At 40.2% G+C, this 14943-nt stretch overlaps 1 protein-coding gene across 1 annotated transcript in view; it reads left to right on the plus strand.

The window, feature by feature from the left end:
- The window catches only part of tmem132a (transmembrane protein 132A), a 29049-nt gene that overhangs the window by 6560 nt on the left and 7546 nt on the right, over positions 1-14943 (plus strand). The window contains exons 2-12 of the mRNA XM_074665361.1: positions 1273-1357; positions 2609-2835; positions 2908-3114; positions 3194-3399; positions 4280-4420; positions 4509-4763; positions 4947-5099; positions 12637-12832; positions 12956-13099; positions 13221-13423; positions 14474-14690. Of these exons, the coding sequence (XP_074521462.1) occupies positions 1324-1357; positions 2609-2835; positions 2908-3114; positions 3194-3399; positions 4280-4420; positions 4509-4763; positions 4947-5099; positions 12637-12832; positions 12956-13099; positions 13221-13423; positions 14474-14690 (1983 nt within the window). The 5' untranslated portion in view covers positions 1273-1323. The remainder of the gene's footprint in view (positions 1-1272; positions 1358-2608; positions 2836-2907; positions 3115-3193; positions 3400-4279; positions 4421-4508; positions 4764-4946; positions 5100-12636; positions 12833-12955; positions 13100-13220; positions 13424-14473; positions 14691-14943) is intronic.

The raw sequence follows: 14943 nt of genomic DNA on the forward strand, positions 1-14943 counted from the left end.
TGATTGGCTGCTGGCCGTCTTCTGGCTCTGTCTGTGACTGGCATTCATCAAGTGGGTGATCAGCCCCCCTTCACTTATCTGTAGAGAAACTGTTAGACACACAAATCTCGCTTCCTTCCTTCCTTTAATTGTTTACCTTCCTCACTTCGACTGAAACACCTCAACTCTAATAAAGTAATTGCTGACTTGTGTTATTCGTGTTACACAGTTACTTTTTTTTATTATTGGGTATAAACATTAACTTCACTTGTGGTCACTCTACACTCTGGGTGCTCCATAAAATCCCAGGAGTCCCCAGCCCCCCTCAAGTGTCCTGCAATTCATACCAACAACAATGAGCACATGTGTACAACCAAGTTAGTAAAAGCACATCTGTATAGTATTGTTAATAAAAACATGTCTACATGGGCTATATATTCTTTCAATATATATATATTTACGTCAAATTGACCACTCATAGAAAAAAAATCTCCAGAGGGTGATTCAGGATTCGCCCTTCAGTTAAATTGGGTTTAGTTGTGGTGGTTGAAGTCTGATTGAAAATGATAGATCCTGACACAACTCTGTATTCTTCAAAATTTGTATAAGAGGAGAACTTCAGATGAACAATTACGGATTAAAAAAAAACTGGACTAAATCGATCTTACCAGAAAGACAGACGAACAAAACTCCATTCCAAAAAAAAAAAAAAAAAAAAAAAAAGAATAGTTTCGAGAGCTCAAAATTATTAGGCAACAAATTGGTTAAAAAATTTGAGTTAAGCTCACTAACTTATTTTTTTTGGAAGTTTTTGTTTGTGCTTACTTACCTGAAAGTTGCATTGACACATGTTTTCATGTTGCTATAACTTACATTTTTAACTCTTAGTAAACTAATTGTAAGTTGAAGTTACTTGTAATTCAAACCATACTACATTAAATTTTTCAATCCAATCACACATTATCAATGTGTGTGTGAACACTGTTTTTGAAGCATATTCCATTTTAACATCCTGGTTTTATAATACTGGGTTATTAAAGAGGAAAACCTCTCGTGTTCAGTCTTGATGTGAATCTTAGATCATAAGAAATATGATTTTGACTAGTACATTTGGGAAATTCCTGACAGTTCGAAGTTACAGTTAGTTAGTTAATGGTCTCTAGGATAGTTTGATCCATATCATTTTGGGGACTCCAGATGGTCTTTGGACCAGGAGACCAAGGGTCTAAATTTAGTACTGTGGTAATACATTTACAAGTTTCATTCTGACTGACATGGATTGGTTGTCAGCAGGTGTGCAGGGAGGTCAGAGGTCATCCATATTACTGCAGAGGAAGAGTTACTATGCTGTTGCTACTTTCCTGGATCCTGATTGAAGGTAAGTCTTAAGTGTGGAACCCTGTTAAAATTTTAAGTACAACCCGTTTACAAAGTTATTCTTACTGATTAGAGAACCATTGTTTCTGTTATTTTTATTTTTTTATTTTTTTAATGATTTTTTGTCCTGATATTTTCAACTATCACCTCATTGAACCTCTTTCTCCAAGTTGCCTCACTGGCAAGTGTGAAGTACATTTTATTTGATGATTATAATTCTCTGCTTGGGCCCTGTGAGGACTTTATGCTGAGCAGTGAGTGCAGTTACCCATGACCTTTTTTTCTTTTTGCTAGTCCAGCTCCAGTGTTTATTCGCTATAAAATACATCCAAGAAACCCTTTCCAGCTGAGAGAAACGGCAGTAGTGCGGTAGTAGAGTAGTGTTGTCAAAGGGACTTCAGGTCTGCATTTTATAAATGGAACTATATTCTCCTAGGAAAACCTATGGTGGCCCTTAAGGGGAATGGGAATACATTTTTTAAAAGCTTAAAATAAATTTCAAAAGCACTGATACATTTTACAAACCACAAATATATTTCAAGAAAGACAAACACGTTTCACAGAACATAAAAAAAGTTTCAAAAACCAAAAATATATTTCAAAAAACAAATACATTTTACAGTTAACATTAGTGAGATTTATTTTGTGATCAGTGAAATTAAATTTGGGTTGGGTGAGATTTATTTTGTGATCGGCAAAGTTGATTTTGTGATTAGTTACTTCTTATTTGTGATCTGTGATTTTTATTTGCATTCTGTGAAATGTATTTGTGTTTTTTGAAATATATATTTTTGTTCTATGAAATCTATTTATGTTCTGTGAAACATATTTTTCTTTTTTTTTAAATATATATTTGTGGTTTGTATTTGTGCTTCTAAAATGTACTTTGCTCTTTTGAGATATTTATTCCCATTGCCCTTAAGGGCCACCATAAAAATCAGACCAATAGAGAGAAATAACATTTAGAAAGAACACATGTTGGTGCTGATAATCTCGTTTTACAAAGTTGATTATGACTGGACCAATATATAAAAGTCAGACTATTTCAAAACACTTATAAAGTCCTTTTAGGGCCTTTCATGACTTACGAATTTGCTTCCAAAAAGGGAGTGGAATTTCATGGTTTTAAATGTTCTTGGCGGTACTTTTTGATCTCTCCTTAACATTTGTGATGTTTATTTTGACATATTCATATTTTTCGCCCATCCTTCTGTCTCTCTGGCCTCTATCTCCACATCTCTCAACCCCCAAGTCCCTCCCTCCCTCCTGCAGCCTCCGCTCCCTCTCTCCCTCCCTGTTCACATGACAGTCGTCCCTCCTCCTTGGCAGTTTCTCCCCCTCTCTCAGGCGGAGCTTGGCCCTCTTTTCTCCAACTCAAGCCCTTTCTCCTCCTCCCAGAGCCTCTTTATGCTGCCCCCACCGGGCCAGGCACCCAGACCGGGCATCCAGGCTTCATTTGGCCCATATTCAGTCACACAGGTCAGAAGAGGGGTGAGGGATGTTCAGAGATGTTGACTCTAAACTAACTGACCTCTCACTCTCCTTCCACAGCTCATTTCAGAGCCTATCCTCACCTCCACCATGTCTGCCTCTCTCCTCTCTGAGCATGTGCAGAGGGAGAGGTCTGAAGGGGGGCAGGAGGTGTTCAGGGTGAGAACTCTGTTCCACAAGCAGGGTGACACCAGCACCAAAAGTACCTGCATTACTCTGCACGCCTTCAAGGAGACAGAGGAGCACAGAGCGTCCTGTGTTACGCAGGTGGGGTTTCATCTGGTTTTTCTCCTCTCCTCCTCTCTGTCCCTCTTGTAATCCATCTATCTCTCCTTCCTGTTCCCAGCGTCCTCTGGGGCTCTGCATGGTCACCCTGACCCTGCCCAGCAGCTGGTTTAGAGATCAGAGTGTCAAACAGTCTCATGAGGATTTCATGAAGTGGAACAGTAACAGCTACCCCCATCCGCGTTCACATAAGAGAAAGCACCGGCGACATAGAAATCACCACAGTGGACACCATGTTAACCATCATCACACCATGTCTCCTTTGAGGTGAGACCATGAGGACTGCTGTAGAGGTCCAGGAAAAACTTTCCTGACTGACTCCTGTGTTCATAAAGAGAACTGCAGTTTGCAAAAACCATGCCAGATACAAGACAGTCATGTCACAGACCCTGATTGGTTGACATCAAATTGGTTAAACATGTTGACTGTTACGTTATGACCCTCTGCAAAAATGAGTAATGCTTCTCAAGTCAGGAGGGTTTGAACCATAGACTGAAAAAAAAAATGGATGTCCACTTGCTCGGCTTGAAGTGAGGTCTCCTTAAAAACTACTCCCCCTGGTGGCTGGCTGCAGTATAGGTTGAAAATCAGGCTTTCCAGCCATTCCAAATGGGCTGTGGTCAAACTTTAAAAAATGAATACTCCTCGAAGAAATATTTCTAAGGTCCGATTGTTGTGGTGATTTGAAGATATCATTTGGCTGTCTTGTATTCAAGTCCTCTTTTTTCTGAAAAGTTTCGTCTTCACTAGTAATACCAGGTTAAAAACGAAGGTTCAATAACAATTGACAGCTGCCATTCTTGTGTCTTTTTTACAGGGATTGTAAAATATGTCCGTAGGTAGAGTCAAGAAGTGATTAGACTCTCGAAAGAAAAAAAATAATTGTTATTTTTGTCACGCAGCTCCACTCAGATTCTCCCACAATCCCTCATCGTCTCTGCTGCGCAGACTCTGGCTGCGTCTGTGACATGGGTTCTAGTCTGACAGGACAATGGCCAGCTTGTGTCAGCTTGTCCTTACAGCAGTCTGAGATTTACTGCTCTCTGTCACATCATCACTGTCTCTTCAGACACACATACTAACCCACATATCAACGTGCCCTTCATAATTGTATTACATAATGAGATAAAATGTCTCTCGTGTTCAGGTACAATCCAAGTGTTCCTGCCGACACACAGGTGAGTGCCCCACGGTCCCTCAGACACCAGCAGGGCCAAAAGAGGGACCAGATTCAGCTCTTCTACTCATCTGTGGACACAGAGGCTGACATTGAGCTGACAGCTGATGGGTGAGACACACAGCACACGCAGGAACCCTCTGAGTGTTGAGTAAATGTGATTTTTGTGTCATTTTGAACCCGTCTGACCGTCAAGCAGGTGTGTGGAGGAACGAGCGGCTCACTCTCAGAGGAAACTGGTCCACATTAGAGCACTGACACTAAATGAGGAGGAGCGAGTGGGGGGAAGGACCAAAGACAGAGAGACCTGTCTGAACAGCCAGGATGAGGAGGAGCTTAACTTGGACTCTCATGTTGTGGTGCGCTATAACAGAGGCCCTGTCCTAATTGGACAGCCAATCAGAGCGTCGGTGAACCTGCGAGGGAACTTCACCGCTGAGTTTGTGGTCATCAGGTAAAAACAAAAGTGCCTCCTGTATCTCTCACCTGAATCCAACTACAAAAGTCTGATTTTGGTGTGTGTGTGTGCGTGTGTTTGTGTGTGTGTGTGTGTGTGTGTGTGTGTGTGTGTGTGTGTGTGTGTTTGTGTGTGTGTGTGTGTGTGTGTGTGTGTGTGTGTGTGTGTGTGTACTCTCAGGCTAAAGGTGATGAAGGGTCTGGTGTCCATGGTGGCTCAGAGGACTCTGACCTCTGACCTCTGGACTGTGACTTTGGAGAGAAGTGAAGGCGCCACACATGATGTAGTGTCCATCCTCTGCCACAGACAGAGCTCCACGAAGCACACACACACGTACGTTAACAGTCCCACCCAGGTACAGGGTGATAAGTCCTCAACTCAGACAGGGAAAGTGAGTTCACTTGATAAGACTTGGCTCCAGCTCCAGCACAGAAAATAGAGAGTAAAAAGACTGGTTCATGAATTCATTAACTAAGAGACAAATAAAGATGAAACCTCACAGCTACTAAGAAATAGTCTGTATCCTTGTGCTGGTAATCTCCTTTTAATTGTGTATTGGAAACAGGTAAATCCAGTTTTTCTCAGTTGCTTTGAGCATTTCTCAGATCAGAATTGAAATTCTTATAACCCCTTGTTCAATCGTCTCATTGTGTCACCTGTGCACATCAAAAAAAGCAGTTTCTCATTTCTTTGAACAATGTGCAAATGCTTTGGGACATCTATGTAAATGATTATGTACAACAATCTGCTGATTCCTACATTATTAGTTGCTAATGTCATGTTGTTCAAAATGGATTATCATGGGTCTCTGTTGAATAGTCTCACTCCCCATAACATTAGGTCGTGAGTTTATCGCACAGGTCTTGTAGCAGGTTTGACGAGAGAAGCTAGTGTGCCAGTCAGAGTCACATCAGACAAATAATAAACATAAAGATAGAAAAATGACGCCAAACCATGCAAAACCCAAAAGAAGATGCACACAGCAACACAGGATAAAGCAGCTCAGCCAAAATAATGCTAAAACACAATTCAATTACTTACAATGGAGGCGAGCAGGTGTAACATGGGGCTGACTGTGGAGCTGTCATAGGTTCTGATTTCCTCAGTAAAGAGCTCAGTCTCTCCTGTGTTCTGCTCTATTCATCTACGTGATTTACACTCAACAAAAATATAAATGCTACGCTCTTGTTTTAGCTCCCATTTTTCATGAGATGAACTTAAAGATCTAAAATTCATTCCAGATAAACAATACCACCATTTCTTTCAAACATTGTTTTAAAAATCTTTCTAAATGTGTGATAGTGAGCACTTCTGCTTTGCTGAGATAACCCATCCTACCTGAGCATGTTTGGGATGTGCTTGACCAGCGTATATGACAGCGTGCACCAGTTCCCACCAATATCCAGCAACTTCACACAGCCATTGAAGAGGAGTGGACCAACAGTCCACAGGCCACAATTGACAATCTGATAAACTCTATGTGAAGAAGATTTGTTGCACTGCATGAGGCAAATGGTGGTCACACCAGATACTGACTGGTTCTGGGTCCCCAGACCCCCAATAAAGCAAAAAAAAAAAAAAAAAAAAAAATGCACCTTTCAGAGTGGCTTTTTATTGTGGGCAGTATAAGGTACACCTGTGCACTAATCATGTTGTCTGATGAGCATCTTGATGTGGCGCACCTGTGAGGTGGGATGGATTATCTCAGCAAAGCAGAAGTGCTCACTATTAAACATTTAGACAGATTTGTGAACAACATTTGAAAGAAATTGTAATATTGTTTATCTGGAACTAATTTTAGATCTTTAAGTCCATCTCATGAAAAATGGGAGCAAAAACAAAAGTGTTGCGTTTATATTTTTGTTTAGTGTATAACAGCGTCTCTTCAGGCTTCAACAAGTCAAATTTAAGACTTTTTCAGACATTTTTTGAGACTGTCATGAATGCAATTTAAGACCCATTTAATTTCCCTTCTGGCAAAAAAGAGTACAAAAAGCATGAAGGAGGAAAACCAAAGGTCAAGAATTACTTGCAAGCATATGAACTTATTCAGAGCTCTTTTGCTTTGGGATACAAAATGTTTGTTGTGGGATTTACCGTGGGAGTCCAATACATGGCTCAAAGTAAAACAAAAATTATGTGCCTGAAATAAATGGACAGGGAGGAGCTCATACGTAACACAGAGGATGGCTTGTTTTGGCATTGGCTTCACCCAGCAGAGCTGTCAATCAGCTTGTCCGACAGGAGTCTCAAAATCTAAACCCACTGGATAATGAGGGAACCAACTATTCATTCCAATACTACTACTACTACATTCTACAAACAAGGCAGACTGGGAGAATAAATCAAACGCACCCTTCCCAACACTGTGTGTTTATGAAGAAGCTGACAGCTCTCAGTAGATCTGTCTGAAAACAAACAGTAAAGCCATATGTCCTGTTCAGATCCTCAGAGTTAAATTCAGGATCAGAACATTACTCAGGTAGGTGAACACCATGAAACAAACACCACCTGTTAGAAAACATCAGCACTTAACACTGTAGGTCTAATAGTTTAGGGCTAATGTTTTAGCAAGAGTACATTAGCCTTAGCCTTAGCCACAGTTTGTGTGAGCGTCAGCTGATAAGAAGGAGGATGATTGACAGTCTTTTCTCAGACTCCAACATCATGGTGAAGCAGGGCAGTTTGACCTGTTTTTTTTTTTGTTTTGTTTTTTTTTGTTTTGATCAAGCGCAACTGATGTTACAGAAAGTTTGTTACGTTAAGATGGTTGTGTTTTAGGCAAAGTCATGGAGCATGGTCTGGTAACAGACAGTTGCCTCCCGTGCCCAATATGGCAGGGGAGAGCGTACAAGGAGAAGTGGCGCTGGGTGATAAATCTTCAGCCCTTGTAAAACACTGCCGGGTATGGGGCGCCGTTTGTAAAGCAGCATATGCTAAAAATACCCAGCAACATTTTGTCACATTTAGCTTCAAACCATGTGCAAAAAACGGGTGTGATTTTTTTTCTAGTGACCTTTTATGACATTTAGAACAATATTTGTCATCTTAGAAAAATCTTAAATAGTTAAATCTAAATCTAAATGTTTAATCTATATCTAAATGTTAAATCTAAATCTAAATATTAAATATACATCTAAATCTAAATGTTGAATCTTAATCTAAATCTAAATGTTAAATCTAAATCTAAATCTAAATTTTAAATCTAAATGTTAAATTTAAATCTAAATGTTAAATCTAAATGTTAAATCTTAATCTAAATGTTAAATCTAAATGTTCAATGTAAATCTAAATCTAAATGTTAAATCTAATGTTCAATCTAAAGCTAAATCTAAATGTTAAATCTAAATCTCTCGGACCAAACTAAATATTTAGCCAACATGCAAATTGAAACTCCCGGTTACAGGAAGTACCAAAATAAAAGCTCACGGTGCTACCATTGTGGTGTTCAACGTGTTATCATGCAGTGTCAGAAATAAACGGCTGCTAGCACAGCTGATAGAGAGAATCCGATCTATTTAATTGTGGTGTATTAGCGGCAGTGGGGAACCCTCAGGGCCTTCAAGGAATTCAGTGAAGGCCTAATAAGAAATATTGAAAGAATTTTTGTACTCCTAGATAATTATTTTATTTCTTTATTTTCTTTTATTTTGTTTTTATTTATTCATTTTAATCAATGAAATCATAGCAATGAGTTTTATATTATTTTTATAAACTTGTCCTGGCAACAGTGGGTTAATATAACTAAATGGAAAATGGACCAATCACAATTTTCCTGTTGATGGTATCTGGGTAAATCAGCGACACATTCTGGCAGGCAGGGCCTTCAGTAACTGCAACGAATGCCTGTGTAACTCAAGCGAATGTGGACACAATTTGACAATGACAGCTGTCTTAGCCAATCATATTTTGTTAAGTTGTGGGCGGGATCATTTCCTGACATCTTCCGGGTATTCGCGAATACCTACCAAACACCGCCTCCCTGCTCCTCTGCACTCAGATGGGGCATATTTTACTTGACAAAAAACACAAATAAACGGACTCCCACCGAAAAAATCTGATATCGGTCTGCATTCATGCTTCATTTAGAGAATTTTCGGCGCGTTACTTTCACACAAAAACACAGCTAAATAAGGCACTAGTTCTCATCGTGTCGTAAAACAGCGCTACCTCCGCTGCAGAGCCACAGCTGGCTACGAGACTCTCGCCGCTTAGTGTATCAGTCTGCGCGCAGCGTGCAAGATATAAACAAACGCAGGTAGTCTGCCAGGACGAAGAGACACGATGAGAACTAGAGCCTTTTTTAGCGGTGTTTTGTGTGAAAGTAATGCACTGAAAATTTTCTAAATAAAGCGTGAATGCAGACAGATACCAGATTTTTTCGGTGGGAGTCCGTTTATTTGTGTTTTTGGTCAAGTAAAATGTGCCCCGTCTGAGTGCAGAGGAAACTGGCAGAGGAGCAGGGAGGGGGTGTTTGGTGCGAGGCTTCTGCTGCACTAAAACACTGCTGTAGGGGTCATTTCTGCCCTAAACCTTGTGATAGGACCCAACTTGTTCCATCCCGGACTATCACTTTAATGGATAAGCGCCGAACTGTAGCTGTGAGTGAGTGAGGAGAAAAGAGAAGATCTAGTTGGCAGAACGTGAAGAGAAATGGCAGAAAGTAATGGAGAAGACTGTGTGGTTGCTGGATAACTTGAAACTCTGTTTTTTTTTTTTTTTTTTCAATTTTATATCTAATTTTTTTTATTGTTTGAAGTTGTGTTAGGTATTGCAGTGTTCAGGCACATGATAAATTTGTAATCCCACAAAACTATCAATATACTAAACTTCCATGTCACATAATTCTGGCTATTGTTTTTATTTCTTGGTTTGATTGTTTATTGCCACGTGTGGTCCCATGGTCCTACTGAAGGCCCAGTGGCTGGGGCCACGGTTCGCCACTGATTAGCAGAATGAATTAAAAAGATATAAATTGCACAAAATGTCGAGGGAGACTGGTATGGCTGAGAGCATAGGAAGGGCTGTTCTGGCAGCCAGTTACGGCGTCAGCTACATCGCCTGCTGCAGAGCAGCCGCACTCGGTGTTTTCCAACCCAAATGGTGTTTTCCATTAGCTCAAGCATTTTGTTTATGTCACTGCAGGCTGCCAGGAACTCTCTTATTTCACCTGGACCAGCCACATCGTCCACCTCCACAGGGACATCATACCGCACGGTATAGTCCCACAGTGACAACTTCGAGGTCCCCCCCTTGTAGACTTGGGTACAGTTAGAGATGTTGCCTCTACAACAACTGTACCAACTGCATTGTTGTTAACTGTAGTGGCACCAAACTCACCTCAATGATCAAGCATATCTTTTAAGTATACTACAGCTCTTACCTTAGAGAAATGTACGTTAAGTTAGGAAGTTGTTTAGTTTAACATTGAGGACGGTTGTGAAGATGTGTGCTGTGATTTTGTAGACGTAACATCTCTAACTTCACCCAAGTCTACAAGGGGGAGGTGGACAGTGTAGCTGCAGACCTGTGGAATAAGAGAGTTCTTGGCAGCCTGTAATGACATAAACAACGCATTAACTACATTTTCTGTACTGTTTTTTAACGTTTACATGCTTGGCAATAAAAGACGAAGCAGATATGCTAAGCATGAAGGGCACTTTAGCGAATGGACTAACTAAGGTCGTCGGCTAACTAATGCGAGGCAAGTTGGAAACACCGAGTGCGGTTGCTCTGCAGCAGGCGATGTAGCTGACGCCGTAACTGGCTGCCAGAACAGCCCTACCTATGCTCTCAGCCATACCAGTCTCCCTCGACATTTTGTGCGATATATATCTTTTTAATTCATTCCGCGAATACACCACAATTTAATAGATCAGATTCTCTCTCTCAGCTGTGCTGGCAGCCGTTTATTTCTGACACTGCATGATAAAATGTTAAACACCACAATCTCTGTGAGCTTTTACTTTGGTAATTCCTGTAACCGGGAGTTTCAATTTGCATGTTAGCTAAATATTTAGTTTGGTCCAAGAGATTTAGATTTAACATTTAGATTTAACGTTTAGATTTAGTTTTAACATTTAGATTTAACATTTAGATTTAACATTTAGATTTAGATTTAGATTTAACATTTAGATTTAACATTTAGATTTAGATTTAACATTTAGATTAAACATTTAGATTTAGATTTAGATTTAACATTTAGATTTAACATTTAGATTTAGATTTAGATTTAGATTTAACATTTAGATTTAGATTTAACATTTAGATTTAACGTTTAGATTTAACATTTAGATTTAGATTTAACATTTAGATTTAACATTTAGATTTAGATTTAACATTTAGATTTAGATTTAGATTCAACATTAAGATTTAGACTTAGATTCAACATTTAGATTTAGATGTATATTTAATATTTAGATCTAACATTTAGATTTAGATTTATATTTAACATTTAGATTTAACATTTAGATATAGATTTAACATTTAGATTTAGATTTAACTATTTGAGATTTTTTTAAGATGACAAATATTGTTCTAAATGTCATAAAAGGTCACTAGAAAAAAAATCACACCCGTTTTTTGCACATGGTTTGAAGCTAAATGTGACAAAACGTTGCTGGGTATTTTTAGCATATGCTGCTTTACAAACGGCGCCCCATACCCGGGCGCGCACCACACATTAGCTGTTTGTGCTCAATAAATTCTGACTGGGCTGAACAGGTTCTCCAGTTTCGTATAGTAGCCTCCAGTCCTCGAAACATTTAAAAGTGAAACTGAAGTTTATGTATTAACTTTAGTTATGGTTATGCATTATCAACACCTTTCAAAATTGTATTTGAGACATTTTTTGAGTTATTGAGTGAATTTTAGACATTTTAAGACCCTGCAGATATCCTGCATTATGTTTCTACATGCATGATCTACAACCAAGGCGTGAACCCCTTGTCAGTTCACTGTATTCAGAAACAATTTACTGTGAACTTTCAACTATCAACTAATATGAGGTTTCCTCACAAACTGTAACAAGATGCAGGGCTTTAGTTCATTTACTGACACATAGTTTAACCAAATGATAAGTCTTATCTACCTCTGTTACCTCCATGCTACTTCTAACACAGCCCTCACTTGGGGCAACAGGACAACCAGACAAACAGAGACAGACAGACAGGTATTATTATATCAGTCTTGTGTCAGAAAAGTCAGCTTGTAGCCTCCTCGTTCTTCTTACTGATTGGAGGCAGGGTAGGATGTCCTTGATGTGTCATATCACAGTGGGAAGTTATATAAAAATCAGATCTTTAGGCTATAAAATGGTCAAAAATGTCTGTTTACCACTTAGACACTTTGTCAGCAGCTATTTGTGTAAAATAATTGAACCAGTTGCACTTGAAGTGCTCCACTCTAAAGCACATGGTGCCTCTGTGCTCTTTTGCTGTTTTCCATAGAAATCATTCTCACTACAAAGAAAAGGTCTGTTTACACCCTGATACATCAGTTAAAATACACAAAGCACCTGCGTTCCAAAAACCTAAATGATCCTTTGTGTTCAGCAGCAAAACACTAAAATTTTCTTGCAGACAAACATAATGTTTAGAGACAAGAGCTTAGTGAACATTGTTTATCCAGGAGGGTTTCTGTTACAGCCAGGATAAACTCATCTATTGGAAGTATTCCACACTTAAAAGCTAACTTTACTGATATTAGATCCAGATTAAAAGTATCAATTCTTATACCTGTGAAGCTACTCTAACTTATTAGAAATTAGATAAAAACATCAAAGGCAAAAGAAATCTCAAGGAAGGTGTACAACCCACAAAATGCTGACAGCAATTTGTCAGTTCTGACACTGCACTTTGTCTCCCTGCAGTCCCCCTGTCCTCCAGCAGGTGGTGTGTCTGTCTCTTGATGGCCTCAAGCACAACTTTGGTGTGGCTATGACAGTGTCAGCTAACTGGTTTGTGGAGTACTCTGGTCGTAATAACCCAGTACCACCACATGGGGAAGCAGTGAGTGTCTTCTCATTCACTGACCGACACATTTCTGGCATTGTCCCAATTACAGAGGTGCTTCTTTCATATCTCTGTTTATTCACATGCTCTTGTTTTTCCTATGATTATCTTTTCTTAAACCTGAAAGACTGATCCTAACATCATTCCAATTTATGTTTTATGACCCTCTGATGTCAGAGCAACACAATCATCAACACAGCCATCCTGACCAACCAGCCAGTGTCAATCCCTGTCACCGTGCTCTCTGTCAGCCATGATGGGAAGGTGTCTGATGTCACCTCTGCAGTTACCTGTCACTCCACCATTGAGAACACTATCAAGGTGAGAGAAAAATGATTTCTATCATCAGTTACTGTATTTTCCCCTGTTTGAGGTATAGACTGTTGAGGAGCAGAAACCTGGAGTCTTTGGTGATCAGCCTCCTCCTCTGTCCTCCCTTCAGGTGTCCAGTGATTGCTCTTCCCTCTTTGTGGATGGCAGCGAGTCAGGACAGGGTAACACCTGTGCTGTGGTGAAGTTCCATCTAGGCACTCTTAGTGGCTCTCTGTGTCTGGAGGTATGGGCTCCTTCAGTGCCCCTGCAAGTGTCCCTTTCAGACCCTGTTCTCAACGCCATTGATGGCTGGAACCACTTTACAGAGAACGGGTGAGAACTAGCTGCCAAAGTTACTTCTTTTGAGTCGGCTTCTTTTGCCTTTAATCTGAGGGTATAGCTTCAGAGAGATGGTAAGTGGAGAAAGGGAGCTGTAGATGATATGCTACACATTCTTTTGGAACCAGGGATTAATCCTGTGACTAACCCTGTGACTGCAACGTCTCTATGTGGGGTGCTTGTTTTACACAGATCAAGTCCTATTCCCCTGGGTTATTAAGTCAGTCCATAAAAATGTTTTGTCTCAACATGAAGAGCTTAAATCTTAGTCAGGTTCCAGATCCACTTCATTCAAGGAGGCTGTCCTCATTAGTTGAACTCTGTGAGGATGCAAAACTGGACAGCTTCACAAAGTCGTTGCACCTCCAAAAATCTGAAGACATCAATATCTCCTCACTTGCTTATGAGCACAAATACCTGCCCCTTATCCAGTCAGCCAATCATATGGCAGCAGCTCTGCAGCATTTCATCATGTGGACATAGTGAAGACAAGCTGCTCAAGTTCAAACTGAGCAAGAGACTTAAAATGTGGCATTACCATTGGAGCTAGATGGGCTCGCCAGAGTATATGACAAACTGCTGATCAACTGGGATTTTAACCCACAACCATGGTCCCAAAAAGAGCAAATATCCTGTGAGCAGTAGTTTAACAAAATGCCTTGTTGATGCCAGAGGTCAGAGAAGAATAGACGGATAGAAAAATGACAGGGTCAACAATCACTGGATTGAATGTTTGGAAAATCTGTTTTAAAAATTCATTGATCCGTGGGGATGGGGGTTAATAGGTTTTTTTTTTTTTTTTTTTTTCTTACCTTAACTGGGTGTCTATTGTGTTGTATAAACTGGCATGCAATGAATGGGAGAAATGCTGTTGAGGATGCACTGGATGGATTCTTGGGCTAAGAGGAAGGACACGACTGGTCTTGTGGGAACCTTGCAGTTCCCAGCCTCTGAAGTGGAATACAGCTCACAGGCAGGTGCGTCACCTGTGTGGTTGAGTATCACAGACTTTTAATCAGTCGTCACTTGTCTCCTGTCCGTCAGGTGTGTGCCAGTCTATCAGCGCTCCTCAGTCCAGGTTCTGACCCAGTTCACAGCAAAGGACTCCGAAGGCACGAACACACACCTCCTGGGGTCATTTGAGTGGTTTGTGGATGTAACAGACCTGGTCTGGGATTGGCTCAGGATAGAAGATCCAAGTGTGGTTTCCCTCTCAAAGAACTCTCTGATTGGTCTACGCCCTGGGAAGACATCAATCCATGTAGGTGACAGTGACATCAGATCAGTATGATGTCTTTTACTTCCTCATGTCCTCATCATATTTCTCTGTCTCTCCCCCCTGTAAATGTCTCATTTAAATGCTGTCTCTCTGACTCTGTTTTGTATTGGTATTCAACTGCAAGTGCATGCTGGGAGAAACCGGTGATGTTTTTTTTTTTTTTTGTTTGTTTTTTTGAGGCACCGCCTGGAATAGTGTGGATGCCTGATGTATGAGAGTTGCCCCCACTATTCTC

Source organism: Halichoeres trimaculatus, unplaced genomic scaffold, assembly GCF_033239565.1.
Source record: "Halichoeres trimaculatus isolate MK-OKI-2021-1 unplaced genomic scaffold, fHalTri1.1 fHalTri1_scaffold_2, whole genome shotgun sequence".
Classification (NCBI taxonomy): Eukaryota; Metazoa; Chordata; class Actinopteri; order Labriformes; family Labridae; genus Halichoeres; species Halichoeres trimaculatus.